Source organism: Mus caroli, unplaced genomic scaffold (assembly GCF_978045245.1).
Source record: "Mus caroli unplaced genomic scaffold, Mus_caroli_1 scaffold_2, whole genome shotgun sequence".
In the NCBI taxonomy this organism is placed as follows: Eukaryota; Metazoa; Chordata; class Mammalia; order Rodentia; family Muridae; genus Mus; species Mus caroli.
This window is the reverse complement of record NW_028227257.1, coordinates 65997322-66021842: the sequence shown is the minus strand read 5'-3', so window position 1 is coordinate 66021842 and position 24521 is coordinate 65997322. Positions and strand designations below refer to the sequence as shown.

The window sequence follows — 24521 nt, the reverse complement described above, 5'->3', positions numbered from 1 at the left end:
TGGTGAGAAAGTAAAAAGCAGTACTTCTTACATGTAGGTGTCTATGAAGATCTCTGGGTACTCCAGGACATTAATCTATCAGATCAGGTGTCTATGAAGATCTCTGGGTACTCCAGGACATTAATCTATCATGATGCTGCGATCATTTGGTGAGAAAGTAAAAAGCAGTACTTCTTACATGTAGGTGTCTATGAAGATCTCTGGGTACTCCAGGACATTCATCTATCATGATGCTGAGATCATTTGGTGAGAAAGTAAAAAAGCAGTACTTCTTACATGTAGGTGTCTATGAAGATCTCTGGGTACTCCAGGACATTAATCTATCATGATGCTGAGATCATTTGGTGAGAAAGTAAAAAAGCAGTACTTTTACATGTAGGTGTCTATGAAGATCTCTGGGTACTCCAGGACATTCATCTATCATGATGCTGAGATCATTTGGTGAGAAAGTAAAAAGCAGTACTTCTTACATGTAGGTGTCTATGAAGATCTCTGGGTGCTCCAGGACATTAATCTATCATGATGCTGCGATCATTTGGTGAGAAAGTAAAAAAGCAGTACTTCTTACATGTAGGTGTCTATGAAGATCTCTGGGTACTCCAGGACATTCATCTATCATGATGCTGAGATCATTTGGTGAGAAAGTAAAAAGCAGTACTTCTTACATGTAGGTGTCTATGAAGATCTCTGGGTACTCCAGGACATTCATCTATCATGATGCTGAGATCATTTGGTGAGAAAGTAAAAAAGCAGTACTTCTTACATGTAGGTGTCTATGAAGATCTCTGGGTACTCCAGGACATTCATCTATCATGATGCTGAGATCATTTGGTGAGAAAGTAAAAAGCAGTACTTCTTACATGTAGGTGTCTATGAAGATCTCTGGGTGCTCCAGGACATTAATCTATCATGATGCTGAGATCATTTGGTGAGAAAGTAAAAAGCAGTACTTCTTACATGTAGGTGTCTATGAAGATCTCTGGGTACTCCAGGACATTAATCTATCATGATGCTGAGATCATTTGGTGAGAAAGTAAAAAGCAGTACTTCTTACATGTAGGTGTCTATGAAGATCTCTGGGTGCTCCAGGACATTAATCTATCATGATGCTGAGATCATTTGGTGAGAAAGTAAAAAGCAGTACTTCTTACATGTAGGTGTCTATGAAGATCTCTGGGTACTCCAGGACATTCATCTATCATGATGCTGAGATCATTTGGTGAGAAAGTAAAAAGCAGTACTTCTTACATGTAGGTGTCTATGAAGATCTCTGGGTGCTCCAGGACATTAATCTATCATGATGCTGCGATCATTTGGTGAGAAAGTAAAAAGCAGTACTTCTTACATGTAGGTGTCTATGAAGATTTCTGGGTACTCCAGGACATTCATCTATCATGATGCTGAGATCATTTGGTGAGAAAGTAAAAAGCAGTACTTCTTACATGTAGGTGTCTATGAAGATCTCTGGGTGCTCCAGGACATTAATCTATCATGATGCTGCGATCATTTGGTGAGAAAGTAAAAAGCAGTACTTCTTACATGTAGGTGTCTATGAAGATCTCTGGGTACTCCAGGACATTCATCTATCATGATGCTGAGATCATTTGGTGAGAAAGTAAAAAGCAGTACTTCTTACATGTAGGTGTCTATGAAGATCTCTGGGTGCTCCAGGACATTAATCTATCATGATGCTGCGATCATTTGGTGAGAAAGTAAAAAGCAGTACTTCTTACATGTAGGTGTCTATGAAGATCTCTGGGTACTCCAGGACATTCATCTATCATGATGCTGAGATCATTTGGTGAGAAAGTAAAAAGCAGTACTTCTTACATGTAGGTGTCTATGAAGATCTCTGGGTGCTCCAGGACATTAATCTATCATGATGCTGCGATCATTTGGTGAGAAAGTAAAAAGCAGTACTTCTTACATGTAGGTGTCTATGAAGATCTCTGGGTACTCCAGGACATTCATCTATCAGAAGGGTGGTTGGGTTATCATTAGTTTTCATTTCTTGCTCTGTTATTCTTTCCTCTTGTGGTTAATTTTGTATTAATAAGTTTATTCACATTTTCCCATTATACTCTTAAGTTTAACCAAATACGCAAATGTCTTTCTTTAATAGTAAACAGCATTGTTTCATGGAAGTGCATTTTCTTCTGTTAACAAAACCCTTTTGTGATCATCATGGCCATTAAAAATCTATCCCATCTATGAACGCCTATGTAATAATCTTGTATCATAGTTAATAGAAAGATATATTTTCCCTACCTTGCTTATAAAGGTAGAAACAATGGGCATTAACAGTGACCTGCAGAATTTGATGGAATTTAGGTGCTACATAAAAAAAAATGCCAAATTAGTGGTATGTCAATTATTAAAGCAATAGACATTTGAAGAACACAAAAGAGTGAGGAATGCTGGAGTTGGGAATGAAACCTTTTTAATCTTAATGTTCCCAGATTATCCCCTTACTCATTATTAACTGTTCAAAGAATTCAAGTCTTAATGTTGAAAAGTACCAAAGCTGCTCATTTAATCGAGTATAATTTTAACAATTATTTACAAGAAGTTTGAGCTTAGGAGGAAAAAAAAAACAAAACCAAGAACAACAAACAGAAGAAATGTTCTTCCAGCAGACAAGATGTGCAGCATGATAGAGACAGACAGATAGTGCAGTGATGAAGTGGACACAGGTCCCCATCTGCGTTACACTAATCTTAGATTCACTGTGGAGGCATCACAGCACTCATCATAAGCTGAATCAACTTCAAAACGAAGTTTACATGTCAAAGTAACCCTACCAACTGAAGAGAAATGTCTAGTGTCATCATTCTAACATGTAAAGCCAAGAAAGAGGAAAAGGAGGACGGAGTTAATGGAACCCACAGGCTACTGATGGGGCAGTTTATCAAACGTAGCTGTAATGAGAGATAAATAATACAGGCAATTCACACTTCCTGAAAGGATAAAAGTGTCAGTGTGGAGGCACTAGTTTTACTGCAGGCCGTAATCAGAAAGTAAACGAAAGTGCAATGTCTAAAAAGTTTACAGCCTTCTATGAAGGCCTCGTCTTGTCAGGTATTGATTTAAGTATTCACACAACTTCCTTGGGATTAAACAAATTGAGTGTTTGTGAACGTAGAGGACATGTTCTATTTCTCACAGCCAAAGCTGCCTCAAGCTAAGTGCCAGTTGCCTCTATCATGTATATATTTAGGAAAAGGGGAGATGGCGAAATGGTCTCTTACACAACAATCTTCTTTTTGAACAGAGGGCAGTCCAACGTGAATGTCTCATACTCTCCACCTTCTCCACACACGTGGACACCGTACTTCTTAGAAAGCTGAGAATCAGGAGGAAAAAAAGAAAAATTAAAACGACACCCTCAAAACACTCATCTATCAGGCTATTTGTTCCTGAAAACCAATGCAGGATACTGATTTGAAAACATATTGCAGGTTACAGAAAATTACTTTTGCTTAAGATGTGTCTCAAGAGGACATTTGAAAAACGTTTCCATAGAACAGTGGCTAAAGCATCAGGACTTTAGTAACCTAAAATGCTTCTTAAAAAGGTATAGGGAAGCAACATTTCTCTTTATAATGGTAAAACTTAAAGTAAGGATAAATTTTAGCATGGAAGTTTGGTTTAGATTTAAAGGCAGGTAAGTTACTATGAGAAAAGACAGAGCCTAGGTATATACATCTCCTGCCTTTTGACTTGGAAGGGAAAAAATGTTGTTATTAGAGATTTTACCAGACAAAAAAAAAAATTCAAATTTCCCGGGCCTATGATCACATACATTACAATAGGTGCTGTTATTTTTAGGAATATTATAGGGTACTAAGAACCAGTGAACTTCTAAAGACATAGAAAGTCTTACAACATTCCTAAGTCTTAGTAAGGTTCAGTTTACAATGTTGTCTAATAAAATCTGAAGTTAAGAAAAAAAAAAAAAAAGCAAGCAACCAACCAAAAACAAAACAGCCCAAAAAACAAAAACAAAGAAAGAAAGAAACAAAAAGCCTGTTCATCTGTCTTAACTACAAGCCATACTATGTAATGACCTTGATACTGAGAAAAATGGCTTGCTGGATACACAGTGGGCGTCCATGTTGGTCACTTGCACAGACTGTCATTGATACTCATCTATCATTCTCTGTGGAAGTTTTGTCCGCACAACCCCATGGTTCCTTTACTCAGAAGGGAACAGCTTTCCCTGCTCTTAGTTGCTGCAAGTCCAAATCATTACAGCTCGAAGAGGAGAGATTCCACTGTGCCAGTGATGGGGCTGCTTCCTACATCTTCAGCTTTACCTGCTGGGTATAAGCCTCCTTGGTAATTTTTTTTAATTGTGTTTAAGAATAGATCTAGGTTATTAAAGTCCTTCTACAGAAAGTACCCAAGGAGCAACCCTATAGGTGAAACAACAATATGAAATAACCAGTACCCCCGGAGCTCATGTCTCTAGCTGCATATGTATCAGAAGATGGTCTAGTAGGCCATCATTGGGAAGAGAGGCCCCTTGGTCTTGCAAACTTTATATGCCTCAGTACGGGGAACACCAGGGCCAAGAAGTGTGAGTGGGTGGGTAGGGGAGTGGGTGGGGGGAGGGTTTGGGGGAATTTTGGGATAGCATTTGAAATGTAAATGAAGAAAATAACTAATTAAAAAATAAATTTAAAAAATGGATCTAGGCACTATTGCATATGCCAGCAAGATTTTGCTGAAGGGACCCTAATATAGCTGTCTCTTGTGAGGCTATGCCAGTGCCCAACAAATTCAGAAGTGGATGCTCACAGTCATCTATAGGATGGAACACAGGGCCCCCAATGGAGGAGGTAGAGAAAGCACTCAAGGAGCTGAAGGGGTCTGCAACCCTACGGGGAGAACAACAATATGAACTAACCAGCACCCCCAGAGCTCATGTCTCTAGCTGCATATGTAGCAGAAGATGGCCTAGTCGGCTATCACTGGGAAGAGAGGCCCCTTGGTATTGCAAACTTTATATACCCTAGTACAGGGGAATGCCAGGGCCAAGAAGCAGGAGTGGGTGGGTAGGGGAGCAGGGCGGAGGGAGGGTATAGGGAACTTTCAGGATAGCATTTGAAATGTAAATAAAGAAAATATCTAATAAAAAAGAATAATAATAATAAAAAAGAATGGATCTAAGAACACTCTACTCCTCCCACTGAGAGTCAGAAATAATGTGATGACACTGTAAAGCCAAAGAGCAAGGGAGAGTGTGGGAAGGTGAACTGGATAATATTTTCTATAACAGCTACAATGGGCAAAATAGATAAACTTTTGCCTGGGTTATAAAGTAGAGACTTGGTAAGTCCAAATTATGAGAGGTGGTCCCTATGGAACCAAATAATGGGACAAGAATGCTTTGCCATACTAAACTAAATTAAATTAATATCTTCTCTGCAATAAAAACCACACAGCAGCAATAATGGGATATGGATTTCAGGGTATTTATTTGTTCTACACTTAAGTGTTCTACTGATTTTCCAACAACTTCCCACCATGGGCCTTCTAATTTCATCTTTCTGATTTCACTGGCCAGTCTATGTGGAGTGTGTATGTGATCAATATTTAGCTTTTCTGTTTTGGCAAATGTCTCACTGGAATGCTTGTGCTGTTTTGTAATACAAAGCATAACTGGAGCATTACAGTTTGTGGCTGCCACATCCTATAGATGTGGTTCTGTTAGCTCCTGATAAAAGAAATGCAAGTGGCCAGGTCTATTCAACATTCGCTTTTATGAGGTGCACACTGGCATCTATATGTGCTCTGAAGTATCCTTAGCTTCTACACAATATAATTAATATTTGGTTAGTTCATCAATGACTTTTCAACAGGTATTTATGGAACACCTTTGAGAGATGCAAAAGATAAAATTAAGATAATATGTTTAGTTCTTAAAATTCACTAGACATAATTCATTCTACATTGTAGTACCACAAAATAATGATATAACAGTAATATTGCCCACATAAACCAGTATTTAGAATATTTTTCCTCCTCTATTATTAATTTACCAGTATGGAAATAATAGGTTTCCAGCCACTAAATTTGGTTAAAGGCTCCCATGGTTTCTAGGATTGAGAAATCAGTAAATATTCTTATTGATTCCTGATATCTCTGCTGGTTTTTAAGCTCAGTTAGCTTCATGCTATAACATATTTAAGTGACCCCTAAATGTGAGCGCTAAGGTTCTTGATAACATCATGGTATCTTCTTCAGAGGTGAAAGTTCATTTTATCTGCTTTGTTGAGTGAATTGGCAGTCTATGAAAACACACGACTCTGGTAGTATGAAATCAAGAAATATGCACAGGATAGAAAATGATGGTTTTCCAAAAGTTTTAGACCCAGAAGTGTACCTTCCACAAAATATTCAGAGTGCATACTTTTATTTTTTAAGACCTGTAAATGAACATTATCAATGTTTATACTGTTCACACTAAGCAGCAACAGTTCTCATACATACATCTCTATTCTATGTCTGGCTGTGTTTTAAACCTGGGACTATCTGCTATACTTAATTACTCCATGATAAGAGTCTGCCAGCCTTATTGTAAAGAAAACACCAAAAATATTTTTTTTTAGCTTAGCTTCACGCTGAAATTATAGTAGTCTTTTTCATATCTTTTAAAGATGTACTTTTTCCTTTCCTTATGTTCTTCCAAACTCAATGTAAATAAAACAATGTTCTTAGTTCCCCTCAGCCCAATTCTCTAAGTACAACTATGCACAAAGGCTTGGAATACTGGCAGAGTATAACTCCGCTTTTGTTCTACCCACAGCTTCACTTTCTAAAGTACATTCATTCCTTACTGACTCAACATCTCAGACGTCTGTTGTTTCCTCAGAACTGTGCAGTTGCAGATTCCATTATGTCCGCTAGGAGCATGGCAGTGAGCAAGGTGGATAATGCACCGTCTCTTCGACTTTAAAGCCCTGATGATCATCTTGCACTTGGATTATTAAACACTAGCTCCTTTCTTGCCTTTTATATTCGCCCTCCCAATTTTTCCTACACGTGACAACCTTACTGCTTTTCCTTAATACTGTACATACTGGATTCTTCTGCTCAGGATCTTTGGGTGGTCAACTGCTACCTACAGGATAAAACTATAGTATTTAAGTGATAACCAAAGACTTCTGTCATTCTGTCCTATCCTTCACATGAATATATAGGCATCAGAGCATACACAACAGATTAGCAGATTTGGAAAGATCCTGGCTGCCTTGAGAAAATTAAATGGATACCTTTATAAAGTAAAATATGAAGTGAGGAACACAAACCCTGAGTGAGTTTCATTTTCTTCACCACAGAGAATTAGTCTTCATAGGCTGTGGTACTTTATCCTGTTCTGAGGCTCGTGTTTCTGTATTTTAATCCTGGGTTACCTCTGGACCTTAAAAGATTTTTATGCATGGCTCTTATGCTACCAGACTCTGTTCTTACATTTCCTGGACAGTCTCCTAAGCCCCCTGGGCATTATGTCATAAACAGTGTTCAACAGTCAATGGCCCTCTTGCTATGGTTCAGATGTGCACATGCCCCTTCAGAAAAGCCTGACTGGCATGAACTGACAATGACAAGTTCAGTTTGAACCAGAAACAAATACGTCATATGTATCAAGGAAAAGAAGGAGGAAGTTGCTGAAGCCTTTTCTTTTTCCCTCAGGAACAGGATACAAATTTTCTATTCTTGGAGAGCTAATACAAGGGAACGATCTAAACCCCGGATGAGGAATGTTTTCTTTATTAGCCACTGACTAGGTGATGTTGCTATTTTCCTCCTCCCTGACATTAATCATTTGGGGTTAACACAGAAGGTGATAGAGATGGTCAGTGGGTAAGATGAACACACTTGCTATTTCTCTGTAATTTGCTTGGTTAAAAAATAGGGGTACAGAGCTAAACAAAGAAATCACAACAGAAGAATCTTGAATAGCTGAAAAGCACGTACATGTTCAAAGTCCTTAATCATCAGGGAAATGGAAATCAAAACAGCCCTGAGATTCCACCTCACACCAGTCAAAATGGCTAAGATCAAACACTCAAGTGACAGCAGATGCTGGCAAGGATGTGGAGAAAGAGGAACACTCCTCCATTGCTGGTGGGATTGCAAGCTGGTATAATCACTTTGAAAATCATTCTGGAGGTTCCTCAGAAAACTGGAAATAGTTCTACCTGAAGACCCAGCTATACAACTCTTGGGCATATACCCAAAAGATACCCCACCATACCTGAAGGACATGTGCTCCACCATGTTCACAGCAACCTTATTTGTAATAGCCAGAAGCTAGAAATCACCCAGATGTCCCTCAACGCAAGAATGGATACAGAAAATGTGTTTTATTTACACAATGGAATATTATTCAGCTATTAAGAATGAGGACATCATGAATTTTGCAGGCAAATGGATGGAACTAGAAAATAATCATCCTGAGTGATATAACTCAGACCCAAAAGGACATGCATGGTATGTATGCACTGATAAGTGGATAATAGCCAAAAAGAACAGCATACCTAGGATACAATCCACAGACCAGAAATGTAACAAGCAGAAAGGCCCAAGTGAGGATACTTCAATCCCACTTAGAAGGGGGAAGAAAATAATCATGGAAGGCAGAGGCAGGGAGGGACATGGATGGGAGGGGGTAGGAGGAGGGGAAAAGGGGGAACAGGATCAGGTATAGGTGGGGGAGGAGCAGGAGAGAAACCTAGAGGGCCAGGAGAATGAATGGAAATAAGCAACCTTTAGAAAGTACCAGACCCAGGAGGTGAGAGACTCTTAGGACTCAGTGGGGGTGACCTTAGGCAAAATGCCCAACATTTAGGAGTGTCTATCTCCAGTAGATAGATAGGGCCTCATGTGGAAGGACTGGGTTACTAACCCACAGTCAAAATTTCTGACCAAGAATTGTTCCTGTCTAAAAGAACTGCAGGAGCAAAAATAGAGAAGAGACTGAAGGAGAGGCAGTCCAATGACTAGCTCAACTTGGGATCCATCTCATGGGGGGCATGCACCAAGGTCTGACACTATAATTGATGCTATGATGTGCTTACAGCCTAGAATGACTGTCCGCTGAGAGGCCCTACCAGAAGATAATTGAGACAGAGGCATATACTTACACCCAACCATTGGACTAAAATAGGGGACTCCTATAGTTGAATTAGGGAAAGGACTGAAGAAGCTGAAAAGGAGGGTGACCCCATAGAAAGACCAGCAATCTCAACTAACTCAGACCCCAGGGAGCTCCCAGAGACAAAGCCACCAACCAGAAGCATACATGGGCTGTCAGAGGCTCCTAGCACATATATAGCAGAGGTCTGCCTGGTCTGGCCGCGTAGGGAGAAGATGTGCTTAATCCTCAAGAGACTTAAGGGTCCAAGGGAGTGGGGAGGTCTGGTGGGAGGAACACCCTCTTGGAGGCAAGGGGGAGGAGTGGGATGAAGAATTGTGGGAGAAGGGACCAGGAAGGGGGAGGGGTGACTGGAATGTGAATAAATAAAATAATTAAAACTAAAAGGAAATTTAAAACAAGAAATATGTTTCTGTTTTCTAAACAGTTTGTTTTTTAATAAGGCAGTAAGATAATTTATATGTGTTAATATAATTTCGATTGCATAAAAGCATGTTTAATGCTTAGTAGATATCTAAATCATCGTCTCCTCTAGATAAAAAGTACAGAGGAGGAGAATATTGGTTTGTCATCTAAATATTGTTAGAGTAAGCTTTTATAAAAGGGTTTGAGCAGCTGTGGCTGACTTGGGTCACTTCATGACTTAGAGGAGTACTTTGGAATCTCAGTTCTTTAAAAGAGAATATGAGAGGAGGCTCTGTTTTGGGGGCGTGTCTACTTACATATGCACAGTTACAATAATGTTATTTGTAGATGAGTGACTACAGAACAAAAGTTAAATGGCCCATAATTTCCATGTTTACATTTTTTATCCCCTTAGCAGATAGTATTCACACTAGTTGTAAAGCTTTCTTATTAAGTCATAATGCTTTGTTTTTAAATCAGTCTCATTTATCTTTTATTCATTTTGAAATCAAAGATGCAAGGAGCCAAATCAAATGGATTTCTCTCTCACTCTCATGTTCAGAAGACCATGAGGTTTATACAAAGCACCCCAATTTCATTTTATAAATGGTATTTTGCTATATAATTTAATGTTGCATAGACTGACTCAGTAGATTTACTTATTTATTGGGTATCTACAACTACTGTTTAGATATTGAGGTTAGCAATGTGAGCAGACAAACACATCCTACAAAGAATAGCACACTGTCTACCTGTCTGTTCAGGCTCTTTCCCGTGCTTCTATATGATGTCCCCTTCCTCCAGGTATAGTGAGGGCACATCTGCAATGGAAGCCTCACACTTACGTTAGAGGAAGGTCAAAGTACTCCTTCATTGTCTGCTCCAGGGTGAACACCAAAGGTCAGAGTGACCTTCCTGCTGTAGCTCTGCTCAAATGTCGAAGTGGCTTGTTTTGAGACATCAATTTTGAATGCCATCAACATGAATGAATAATGGAACCTTTCTACATTAGGAACCTGGGTGGGTGGTAGTCTACTCACTGCTCACAATTTATTGCCAAGACCCAATTCGTCTGTAGTTTTCTAATCTATGTGGCCTGTTATATTGCTTTCCTCTCATGTCTCTCTGATAGCCTTCCATGGGCTTCCACATTACTCTATTTTTGAAGACACTCCTTCTCCTCTGCTGTTCATAGGTACAGATACCCCATCATGGCTCTTTGTAGTATACTCTTTTGTCATATACATGGATCTCCTGGCTTCTGCCATCACAGAAGGATGCTGTTCTCCTCCCACTAATACTACTGCTCATATTACTTGCTCTATCGCTAAGATGATGCTATTTTCATTTAGTTGTACTTTAAAATGACTCATGAGCAGAACTTACTACATGCCTGAAATCAGTGAGCCTTAGGCATAACTTCTATGGCTGATATTCGCACTCATGTGACCTTGAAAAAGCCCTCCTCAGAAGCAAATCTTATCTGAAAATGAAACACTACCGCTACTATCCTCGTCAGCTTGTCAGGTAGCTAGTCATGCACAAAGACAGCTTAGCACATGGCGTGCAGTCAGTATCAAGTTAAGCAACTCACAGCCCAACTGCCAGAGAAAACAGAGCCCATGTGGTGGCAGCCAGAGGGAAAGCAGCATTCCACAAATGCTTCAAACAGAGAACTGAAGCACACAAGGATTTAGACACCGTCTGACTCTGTGACGGACACTGATAACAAAACATAGCCCTCTGCCTGACCATCTCAATTGAGCTACAATCTCATTGGTTAAAAACATCTGCACTTAAGTTATATGTTATGACATAAAATCAGTCTGTTTAAAAATCAAGCTTGTCTTCTTTTTTTCCTTTTTCTTTTTCTCTAAACCCTGCTGCCTTCAACAGAAACAAGTGATTCTGATTCCCTTCATTGTATGAGTGATTGTTGATTCATCCCAGCCTGTGGAAAGTTTGATGCCAATGTCATTTTCATCTTCCCATCACAATATTTCCATGTAGTTCTATCTCACATCTGTTTCCTGTAACACTTTTATGGGCCCGACATCCAACTTTCAACTTTTTCACTCCTAATCTACGAATACTGCTGCTAGACTATACTTCCAGAGCTTCCTCTAATAGCACGGACTGCAGTTGAAAAGCCCTCTAAATCTTATTATTTCTTATCCTAAATTGCCTGGCCCATCCCTGAAGGGCCTTCAAGAATGGGCCCCCATTCCCAGTTCACCTTTTCCTTACTGATCTATCAACACCTGTTTAATTTCATTTAGATCAAGTTTCTTCTTGTCTCTACATGCCTCCCTGCTAATGAATCTTCATTCATATTGATTTACTTTGTGGCCACTGCCCAGGTAAATTTGACCCATCATTCAAATTTGTTTAAGATCTCTCAGCAGCTACTCCATACCCGTGGCCCTATTCCATCTAGCATCGTCTACCTGTGCCTGCATTAGGAACCCCACTGCTCAATCTCATGCAGGTTATTAGGGCTTTTCTTCCATCATTTCCCTAATTTCTCCCCTTATTTTTCTTTCTCAAAGTAAACAATAAAATGCCAAACATTCAATGTTTTCTTTCCATTTCATCATTGTCTTAGTCAGGGTTTCTATTCCTGCACAAACATCATGACCAAGAAGCAAGTTGGGGAGGAAAGGGTTTATTCAGCTTACACTTCCATGCTGCTGTTCATCACCAAAGGAAGTCAGGACTGGAACTCAAACAGGTCAGAAAGCAGGAGCTGATGCAGAAGCCATGGAGGGATGTTCTTTACTGGCTTGCCTCCCCTGGCTTGCTCAGCCTACTCTCTTATAGAACCCAAGACTACCAGTCCAGGGATGGTCCCACCCACAAGGGGCCTTTCCCCTTTGATCACTAATTGAGAAAATGCCTTACAGATGGATCTCATGGAGGCATTTCCTCAACTGAAGCTCCTTTCTTTGTGATAACTCAGCTGTATCAAGTTGATACAAAAATAGCCAGTACAATCATTTTCTTCAGAACTGAAAACATGGGTTGATTCTGAAAATACTTAATATTCAATTCTCCAAGCATCATTAGGACAATGGAGATTAAGAGTCCCTCTTCAATAAACATTCAGAATAATGTGAAGGCTACAAATTGGGACAGTTTGAAACTAACATAACTTTTACTATTGCTTCTCTTTAAATACTGCTATCAGGGACTTCTGCTGCTCAAACTACTACTACTAATGGTTTTCTCTTTCTCAAAGTCTTCATTTACATCTCATTGTTTAGGTAATTATTCCTCAATTCAGTATTTGAAACTTTCAATGTATGGTTTTAATCTCCAAAAGCTTTCAGCAAGACAAACTCTAACGGAAGGAGAGTAATGTCTGAAAATCTGTTTCTTCTGCCTTATGTCTTGGTATAAACTGAATATCTAAAAGTGTTTCATTTGAACATACATAGTAGAATATTCTGGAGAAAGTCCTAAATTTTATATCAAACCTACAAAGTTGAATATACATATGTGTACAATAAATACACATAGCTTATATGACATTTTGTGTTTGAGTATTACAAACCCGAGTATTATGTAAACCTGAGCATTGTTTAATATCTCTCAGCAGCTATCCCGACTGGTGGCCCTATGCCTTCTGGCAGTGTCTACCTGTGCTTACATTAGGAACCGAGCTTCTTTATCTGGTGTAGGTTATTAGGGTCTTTCTCCCCCCGTTTCCCCCTTACTTTAATTCTCCTAACTAAACGTAAAAATGCCAAGCAATACTCAGGTTTACCTATAACCAACATATTGACACTTCCAAAATAATCTATGTGCTTTTTATTTTTCTTATAGAATTAAAATCACCATTTGAAATAAAAGCACAAAATTGGATATATTAATGGTGTATGGTAGTATTTCAAAATAAGTATACATCATGTAATATTTTAATTATGGTAAACATACCTTTCTTTTCAACTAGTTATATTTTTATGTACAGCAGTCAATCCCTTCCTTTCAGGCTCATGAACAGCACAGTACTATTTTCTATAGCCACCCTATTTACCTGATTTTTCTTCAGTGCTTCAACTTATAACATCAAAATTCAGAGAGGATTTGTAAGAAGTTCTTTTGTCAAAGCCACAGTCTCTCATTTCTTTGCTTTCACTTTCTAGAAGTGACTTCATTATCCATAAATATTGATTTGGGAGAGTCAGAAGTTAATTTCAATCTGGTGGCAGTGACTAGATATGACTGCAAAAAGAATCATGGCCATCAATGGTTGGAAGAAGAGGCCAACTGAACACTGAAAGCAACCAGATGTAAACTCAAGTGACACCAATTTCTCTAGAAACCAAACATGATTTGTCATAACTATATACTAATTTCATTTCCCTTTTAATTTTTACTATCTGATTATCACATAACAAGTACTTAGTTTTTTCTTTCTTTTTCTTTTCTTTTTTAAAATATATTTTATTATGTATTTTCCTCAATTACATTTCCAATGCTATCCCAAAAGTCCCCCATACCCTCCCCCCCCCCATTTCCCTACCCATCCATTCCCATTTTTTTTTTTTTTTGGCCCTGGCGTTCCCCTGTACTGGGGCATATAAATAAAGTTTGTGTGTCCAATGGGCCTCTCTTTCCAGTGATGGCCGACTAGGCCATCTTTTGATACATATGCAGCTAGAGTCAAGAGCTCCGGGGTACTGGTTAGTTCATAATGTTGTACCACCTATAGGGTTGCAGGTCCCTTTAGCTCCTTGGGTACTTTCTCCAGCTCCTCCATTGGGAGCCCTGTGATCCATCCACTAGCTGACTGTGAGCATCCACTTCTGTGTTTGCTAGGCCCCGGCATAGTCTCACAAGAGACAGCTATATCAGGGTCCTTTCAGCAAAATCTTGCTAGTGTATGCAATGGTGTCAGTGTTTGGAAGCTGATTATGGGATGGATCCCTGGGTATGGCAGTCTCTAGATGGTCCATCCTTTCTTCACAGCTCCAATCTTTGTTTCTGTAACTCCTTCCATGGATGTTTTGTTCCCAATTCTAAGAAGGGGCACAGTGTCCACACTTTGGTCTTCATTCTTCTTGAGTTTCATGTGCTTAGCAGATTGTATTATATATCTTGGGTATCCTAAGTTTTGGGCTAATATCCACTTATCAGTGAGTACATATTGTGTGAGTTCCTTTGTGATTGTGTTACCTCACTCAGGATGATGCCCTCCAGGTCCATCCATTTGCCTAGGAATTTCATAAATTCATTCTTTTTAATAGCTGAGTAGTACTCCATTGTGTAAATGTACCACTTTTTTTTTAATTTATTTTTTTATTAGGTATTTTCCTCGTTTACAATTTCAATGCTATCCCAAAGTCCCCCATACCCATCCCCCCCAATCCCCTACCCACCCACTCCCCCTTTTTGGCCCTGGGGTTCCCCTGTACTGGGGCATATAAAGTTTGCAAGTCCAATGGGCCTCTCTTTGCAGTGATGGCCGACTAGGCCATCTTTTGATATATATGCAGCTAGAGACAAGAGCTCCCGGGATACTGGTTAGTTCATATTGTTGTTCCACCTATAGGGTTGCAGTTCCCTTTAGCTCCTTGGGTAATTTCTCTAGCTCCTCCATTGGGGGCCCCGTGATCCATCCAATACTGACTGTGATCATCCACTCCTGTGTTTGCTAGGCCCCGGCATAGTCTCACAAGAGACAGCTATATCTGGGTCCTTTCAGCAAAATCTTCTTAGTGTATGCAATGGTGTCAGCGTTTGGAAGCTGATTATGGGATGGATCCCTGCATATGACAATCACTAGATGGTCCATCCTTTCATCACAGCTCCAAATTTTGTCTCTGTAACTCCTTCCATGGGTGTTTTGTTCCCATTTCTAAGAAGGGGCAAAGTGTCCACACTTTGGTCTTCGTTCTTGAATTTCATGCGTTTAGCAAATTGTATCTTATATCTTGGGTATCCTAAGTTTCTGGGCTAATATCCACTTATCAGTGAGTACATATTGTGCGAGTTCCTTTGTGATTGGGTTACCTCACTCAGGATGATTCCCTCCAGGTCCATCCATTTGCTTAGGAATTTCATAAATTCATTATTTTTAATAGCTGAGTAGTACTCCATTGTGTAAATGTACCACATTTTCTGTATCCATTCCTCTGTTGAGGGGCCTCTGGGTTCTTTCCAGCTTCTGGCTATTATAAATAAGGCTGCTGTGAACATAGTGGAGCATGTGTCCTTCTTACTGGTTGGGACATATTCTGGATATATGCCCAGGAGAGGTATTGCGGGATCCTCCAGTAGTACTATGTCCAATTTTCTGAGGAACCGCCAGACTGATTTCCAGAGTAGTTGTACAAGCTTGCAATCCCACCAACAATGGAGGAGTATTCCTCTTTCTCCACATCCTGGCCAGCATCTGCTGTCACCTGAATTTTTGATCTTAGCCATTCTGACTGGAGTGAAGTGGAATCTCAGGGTATTTTCTTTATTTATGTTTGAAATGTTATCCCCTTTCCTAGTCCTCCCACCTCCGAATCCCCCTATACCATCCCCTTCCCCTGCATCTATGAGGGTATTCCCTTGCCCACCCACCTACTCCCACCTTCCTGCACTGACATTCCCCTACACTGGGGCATCAAGCCTTCACAGGAACAAGGGCATCTCTTCCCACTGATACCTGACAAGGTCATTCTCTGCTACAAATGCAGCTGGAGCCATGGTTTCCCCTTACCTACTCCTTGGTTAGTGGTTTAGTCCCTGGGAGCTCTGGGGATTCTGGTTGGTTAATACTGTTGTTCTTCCTATGGGATTGCAAACCCCTTCAGCTCCTTCAGTTCTTTCTCTAACTCCTCCATTGGGGCCCCCATGCTCAGTCCAATGGTTGGCTATAAGCATCTGCTTCTGTATTTGTCAGGCTCTGGCAGAGCCTCTCAGGAGATCACTATTCAGACTCCTGTCAGCATGCACTTCTTGGCATCCACAATAGTGTCTGGATTTGGTGACTGTATATGGGATGGATACCCAGGTGGGGCAGTCTCTGGATGGCCTTTCCTTCAGTCTCTGCTCTACACTTAGTCTCTGTATTTCCTCTTGTGAGTATTTTGTTCCCCCTTCTAAGGACTGAAGCATCCACACTTCAGTCTTCCTTTTTCTTGAGCTTCATGTGGTCTGTCAATTGTATCTTGGGTATTCTGAGCTTTTGGGTTAATATCTACTTATCAGTAAGCACATACCTGTGTGTGTTCTTTTGTGATTGGGTTACCTCACTCAGGATGATATTTTCTAGTTCCACCCATTTGCTTAAGAATTTCATAAAGTCATTGTTTTTATAGCTAAGTAGTACTCCATTGTGTAAATTTACCACATTTTCTGTATCCATTCCTCTGTTGAAGGAAATCTGGGTTCTTTCTAGCTTCTGGCTATTATACATAAGGCTACTATGAACATAGAGGAGCATGTGTCCTTGTTATATGTTGGGGCATCTTTTGGTTATATGCCCAGGAGTGGTATAGCTGGGTCCTCAGGTAGTAATATATCCAATTTTCTGAGGAACTGCCAAACTGATTTTCAGGGTGGTTGTACCAGCTTGCAATCCCACCAGCAGTGGAGGAGTGAGTGTTCCTTTCTCCACATCCTCCCCAGCATCTGCTGTCACCTTAGTTTTGATCTTAGCCATTCTGACTGGTGTGAGGTGGAATCTCAAGATTGTTTTGATTTGCATTTCCCTGATGACTAAGGATGTTGAACATGTCTTCAGGTGTTTCTTGGCCATTTGATATTCCTCAGTTGAGAATTCTTTGTTTATTTTGATAAACCACAAAACAATCAACTACAAACAATTCCAAAACCAACATGAAACCTATAAAGTTAATGTGGAGTGTAGCAGTTCATGGCATAATGCTGTCCCTGACAATAGCCAGAGATAACAGCAAGGAACTGAGATACAGTACTTAGCCTATCTACATCTTGACTCTAGGTTTAAAACATTCTCACATTCTAACAACCACACTGCTTTAGTTGTCAATGTTGTATCAAACCCAACATCTGCCCACAATGTCCAATACAATTCAATAGAATGAACAGAAAGGAATAATGAAAACAATTATTTTAGGATGTAGAACACATGTAGGACTTGACAGTGGCAGGAACAAGGAGGCAATTTGAAATGTTGATATAATCCCTTTGATTCTCGACAAGTTGGTTCATTGTTTTAAAGAGGACTAGAGTCAACAGCCTCCAGAAGTTTCCACTCCCGTGTCTGAGGCCAACAGGCTGCAGGTGCTTCAGATCTACAGCACTGGGGTGCATGCAGCAGACACTGTCCATGATAACAGGAACATGGGTCCTCAGAGCACTTCCCTTTGATCTTACTCACTCTTGGAATTACAAACTCATCCTAGTTTGGGTTAATTCTTTTTAAACACACCTTTATATACACTATGAAGTTTTAACCTTTCACCAGTCATAAGATCAATGTATCTACATTTTTCTGAAACACAAATCAGTCTTTGAGTCATTATGCCATGGGACTACTTTCCTCATTTAGATGCTATGCTGATATTTTAAAGAACAACACGAGTTCTTACCTCTAAAAGATAAGGCTCCATTTCAACCAGGGTTTTCCCAAGATGCTTATCAGGATCTAAGCCTGTCAAGAGAGGTGAAAGTTATCTAGGTAAGTGTCAGCTGAGAGCTGTAAAAGCACATTTCTTTCTCTTGACCCTTCCTCTACCAGGAAAGCAATGCATATGCACTGTAAGTTGTTTTGATGTTAAAGTAAAAATTTACGTTGCCAGCATTTACTTCCCTCTTTCCCTGGGATAGCTGCTTTCTTGCCCCTAAAAGTCAGTTTTACTTTATTACAATTGTGTCAGTAGGCAGATCCTTCCTTCAGTTTGACTTTCTCAATTTGGAAATTGTAAAGAAGATGAAAACAGTACAATTTGACAGAAAGGAAATACAATGCTATGGTGTGCTTACAGACAGGAGCCTAGCAAGGCTGCCCTCTGAGGGGCCCAACAAGCAGCTGACTGAGACAGAGGCAGTTACTTGCATCCAACCAAAGGACTGAAGGCAGAGACTCTTGTGGCTGAATTAGGGGAAGGCTGGAAGAAGCTGATGAGGGCAGCAACCCCGTGGGAAGACCAGCAGTCTCAACTAATCTGGACCCCTGAGTTCTCAGACACTGAGCCACCAACCAGGCAGCATACACCAGCTGATAAGAGGCCCCCAGTATATATACAGCAGAGGACTGACTGGTTTGGCCTCAGTGAGAAAAGATGAACCTAACCCTGTAGGAGGCCTGGAGAGTGTGTGTATGGGGATAGCCTCTTGAAGACAGGGTTGAGAAGAAATGAGAACTATGTGAGCGTGGACCACGAGGTGGGGCAACAACTGGATTGTAAAAAAAAAAAAGTAATTAAAAAAAAAAGGAAATATAAAACCTCAGCATTTTACTGGTGGTTTATTTTATTTAAAGACAATAGTGTGATTTCTCTGTCTTACACCTATTTTATTTTAACTTTAAATGAAATTATAAAATAAGACTAGAAAAGAGAATAAACGTTACACATAACATTAATTTAGTTAATAGTTCAATATGGATACACTCATATAATGAAATTAAATCATAGCTGCTCTCAAAACAATGTGTCCATTTAAATAGAGTATAATTCTTTACCAAAAAATATCCCAATTTGAGTAGTTAAAGTGTCTCCATTCAATATGGCAGTCTAGCAATTTTTCTTCATAGATCTTTCTACATTAAACACTGGATATAGTAATCCTTATGTCAAGCCAATATGTTGCTCTTGATAATGCCTACTAGGTTGCTCCTGTAGTCTGGAAGAGAATCATCTGAGTGCATTCTGAATTGTTTCATTTTTTCCGTTCATTAGAAAGTTGACAAGTCATTAGTGACCTCATGATTACTACCTAGACGGGATGTATTTCAGGTTGTTTTTAGAAAACATTTCTTGGATAACAGCCAGAGACCTCTAGGGATTGAAGCTACTGTCTTTGAGAAGGCAATGGCCTAAGCCACTTTCATTATTGATGTCCTCAAATCAGCCCAGGCTTTCCTATAGGCGTATTACTGGTGGTGAATGTGGTAGGAAGACCACCTGTCCTATTAACCATAATACTGAGTTACAAAAGAGCTCCCAATAAGATCTTAATTCTTAGAGCATCAATGACTGCACAATTAATAACATGCAAATGAAAACCCAATATAATTGAATTCTTAATTTTCTTATAGTTTCACATATTTTTCTAAATTTTTTATTTTAGAAATATTTTGTCATTGCATGTACAATCTGTATATAGTTTACTTTTGATAATGAAGAATGGTTTCAAAAACAATTATCTGGTAAAATAGATCCTGTTAAATATATAAAGTTACTATCTAATTTGCAATAAATATGTAGCTATAAGATTTCCGTTCTGTTTTTTTTTTTAATTTTGTGTTTAAGATTTTCTTTTATTAAAAATAGATTATTTTCTCATATAATATTATGAGAATATTAACTGATTATGGTTTCCCCTCCTCTACTCTTTCTAGGAATTTCTAACTTGATGTTATGCACAGAGACTTCTGAATTTCAAAAGCATTTCTAATTTAGAACTGAAGTGTAGGGTCAGATTAGTATCAATAAATTATCACTGGACCTTTTTAGAAGTTTTTTTAAAAAATAATCAAGTCAATGTTTGAGTTGAAATTAAACATAAATCTTGGAAGGTATGACTCATTTCCTAATTTAACTTGGTTGCTTTACTGGAAGAAGAATCCATTTATACTTCTAGCTGCTCTAAAGAGCAGTCCTGAAACACAGCTTTATTTATGCTGAAATAGTTCTACTATGTGAAACTATTTGAAAGTATATAAATAACAAGAATTTGGTAATGTTCACATCCCTATCATATAGTCAATTATTTAAAAATTAAGTAATTAGTTAGTTACTAATGCACCTGGTCTAAAAGGTACAATATTCTTTCTTAAGAAACACAACAGAACAAAGCAAAACAAAACAGTACCCAAATTCAACACAGTGTCACTGCAACCTGAAACATCTTTGTGATTACATGTGCTTTGCCGCTCTCTGTAAAGCTACATTACATTAACTACCCTGGGAGCATTATGAAGAAACCAGAAGTGTTCATGGGCTCTTTTAATGCAAACTTATTCAAAAGCTTCAATTCATCATACTCTGTATGAGAGACGTCTCTTCTTCAGAGTCACTCCACATTGTGAGTGTTCTCTAGTGAAGTCTAAGTCATGAATACATGATAATTGAGCTTCTCTTCAATCTCACAGAATGTTTTTAGTTTATCTTTTTAAATCGCCACTTATGGAATGCCGTCTCAATGTATTCATGTCTCCTAAGAACTTTATTCATTGAGCCATCTATTAATGTTGATATAAATAGTGGTATAAAGAAATAAAATATTAACAAAGAAGATGACAGTCCAGAGGATATAGGATGTCATTTCATTTCAAGAACGCTTTAATTCACAGGCATGAGATTTTAAGTTACTAACAAGATTTTCTCCAAAGTACAGGAAAAGATTGACTATAAATTCTGACATCTAGCCATTTAATCACATCGTGCAGACATTCCTTGATGGAAGATGGGTGGGTGAATAAACCCACAACAAGACCTAGGCACTGGAGAGCTCCATGCAGAATTAAGAAATTAATTAGGAGGAAGAACTATAATTTGCAGAGCTGACATCTATTTTACTTTAGTTGCATGTATCAATGGGAAACGATTACAATTCAATTAAAATATTCAATTTTATTACTTTACTGACTGACCTTGAAGTTAATGCCTGCTTTATTTAATTGCATCATCTAAGAATAAATGTTAACCCTAAAATGTTATGCCCCATTATTTTCAATGCAGTTTTCAACATCTCAACTGAATTATAGCAGCTAATTTATTATCTCCTGTCACAAAAGGAAGTGGAGGTTTATTTCTTCAGGACAGTCCAATATACGATGAGGGAAACATCACAAAATAGTTGATAATGCTGTTTTTTACAGAGTCCGGTGAGATGAATTGTGTTCCCACCTTAACTTCTGCAGTGTACACTTTTACTGTAAAATCACTATTGATATTAGAAAAGGCATAATCAGTCTGAGAAGCAATTTTTGGCCAGCCTATAATTTTTGTTTAATCTACTACAGGCAGGAACTGAGAATCTATTATAAGTTAACAACACACACAGACACACATGCACAATCACACACACACATGCAGACACACTCAGACACATAGATACAGACACATATACATAGGCACACACACATGCACACACACACGCACACACACACGCACACAGATACACACATATATACACAGGCACACACACATGCACACACAGACACAGATGCATGTGCCACGTCATTTCTTGCCATCTCTGTCATACTTACTAGTTACAAGAACAGGTAATCCCGTATTGCAAAGTTTACTTGTTTTTAAATAAATGAAACATTTAGCTGTTCCCAGACTCGAGCGCTCTACCATTTTAACCTACTTGTGCATTTTGGAAATGAAATGGAATGCGATTTGTTAAGAATGACAGATAGGAAGAAAGGCTGGGTCTATGAGCTCTAAGACAAGAATGAGCTGACATGTGAAACCAAGAGTCAGGCAGGACATGACTTCAACATTGTACCTTCCATTCTTCTAATTAGGCCACCAAATGCTTAACTGTCGTATTCACTGTGTCGAGGCTTGTCTCAGTACGGGCCTTCTTTCTTAAATCTATAACCTGAGATTTTATATCGTAAAGTAGACTCATGCTTATGGAATCACTTTAAAATTTATAGCATATATGAAATGAATGGCTAGTAAATCACATTGAGTATAATTGTGCAGTTATAATAATCAATACTTACTAGCAATGGACCAAATTTTTCTCTTTTCTATTTTAAAAGTATTTTGCAATCCTTTACATGAAAAGAACAAAGAGTGAAATATACATGCATAACACAAAGAGGGATGGTAGAAATAGTTCTTTTTTTTTTTTTTTTTGGTTTTTCGAGACAGGGTTTCTCTGTGTAGCCCTGGCTGTCCTGGCACTCACTTTGTAGACCAGGCTGGCCTCGAACTCAGAAATCCACCTGCCTCTGCCTCCCGAGTGCTGGGATTAAAGGCGTGCGCCACCACGCCCGGCTAGTTCTTTTTTTTAATATTTTTTTTTATTACGTATTTTCCTCAATACCCTCCCCCCTACTTCCCTACCCACCCATTCCCATTTTTTGGCCCTGGTGTTCCCCTGTACTGGGGCATACAAAGTTTGCATGTCCAATGGGCCTCTCTTTCTAGTGATGGCCGACTAGGCCATCTTTTGATACATATGCAGCTAGAGTCAAGAGCTCCTGGGTACTGGTTAGTTCATAATGTTGTTCCACCTATAGGGCTGCAAATCCCTTTAGCTCCTTGGGTACTTTCTCTAGCTCCTCCATTGCGGGCCCTGTGATCCACCCAATAGCTGACTGTGAGCATCCACTTCTCTGTTTGCTAGGCCCCAGCCTAGTCTCACAAGAGACAGCTATATCAGGGTCCTTTCAGCAAATGCTTGCTAGTGTATGCAATGGTGTCATCGTTTGGAGGCTAATTATGGGATGGATCCCTGGATATGGCAGTCTCTAGATGGTACATCCTTTTGTCTCAGCTCCAAACTTTGTCTCTGTAACTCCTTCCATGGGTGATTGTTTCCAATTCTAAGAAGGGGCAAAGTGTCCACACTTTGGTCTTCGTTCTTCTTCAGTTTCATGTGTTTTACAAATTGTCTCTTATATCTCGGGTATACTAGAAATAGTTCTTTAAGAAACACCTGCCTAAGTGTTCTCATTAGCTTTAAGCGTAGGACTACTAAAACCCAAAAGCCTGGTAAATTTAGAGACTGTGAGAAAGACGAGATGCAAGAGAAAAAAGAGGAGGGTCCTTATGAGTTTATTTTTTACTGTAAGAGTTTATAGCTACAGAAGACTAATGATTTCTCGCAGAACTGTGGTGTTTTCCAATTCGACCTTGGCTCCAGTTTGAGATTTACAAAGGTCACTCCACTCTCCTTCAGTCCACTTCCTTCCCTGGACACATGGGTGCAGGTAGCATAGTAAACGAGTATACAGGCCACCGCTCTGGTGTAAGGGAGAGAGGCCGTAGTAGAATAAAAGCATTAATAAGAAAGAACCAGGACAGAACAAATCTGAGCGCAAGGCATGCTAGGTGTGATACAGACAGCACTGTACAACCAGCATGTTCCAGAGAAAAACAGTCCAGACGATTCTCGCTTTATAGTCTGGGGTAAGTTAAAAGATAACAGTGTCCGCTACCATTATTTCAGGTGCAAAGCAACAAAATATATGCAAAAGTAGGAAGGAAAAATAAATGGTAACTATCATTCTGGATGTGTGTTGCATTTCCAGAGAAGAGACTCTAATTAGCAGCGAGGAAGATGGGGTCAGAGCCCAGCAGAGAGGTCTGGACGGCAGATACGGAAATAGAAACAGAAGTTGTGAGATGAACTGACTGCATAGGACAACACTCAATGTGAGTCAAAAATACAGCAAAGAGCCCAAGGAACAGACATTTTAATTGAACTGTGTAAAATGCAAGTCTGATCGAGTTAATTTCTCCTCCCTTCTTGCCAAATTTATTGTATATTTGACAGCTTAATATCATGTATACTTAAAGTATTCAACTTAGAGGTTTCACGTATGTACGCATTTCAGAGTATTCATCATATTAAAATTTACTAACTTCCTATCACCTTACATAATTACTATTTATTCTGGGGATCGGCACTGAGGACTGAAACCAGGCTCTTCTGCTGGTAGGCAAGTGCTCTACCATTGTCCTACATATTCTGAACCCCACTTACTGTTTTCCAAAATGGTAACAACCACTTCTGAACAAAGGATGCTGATCCATGCCTGCAGTCCTGTACTTGTGGCTGAAGCAGA

The 24521-nt window shown here is 39.3% G+C and overlaps 1 protein-coding gene across 1 annotated transcript in view; it reads right to left on the bottom strand.

Annotated features, from left to right (window-relative positions):
* Dph6 (diphthamine biosynthesis 6) overlaps nt 1-24521 on the bottom strand; it is a 140000-nt gene that overhangs the window by 6653 nt on the left and 108826 nt on the right. Inside the window, exons 6-7 of the mRNA XM_021156493.3 lie at nt 18136-18197; nt 3249-3343 (exon numbers count right to left, since the gene is read on the bottom strand). Of these exons, the coding sequence (XP_021012152.1) occupies nt 3249-3343; nt 18136-18197 (157 nt within the window). The remainder of the gene's footprint in view (nt 1-3248; nt 3344-18135; nt 18198-24521) is intronic.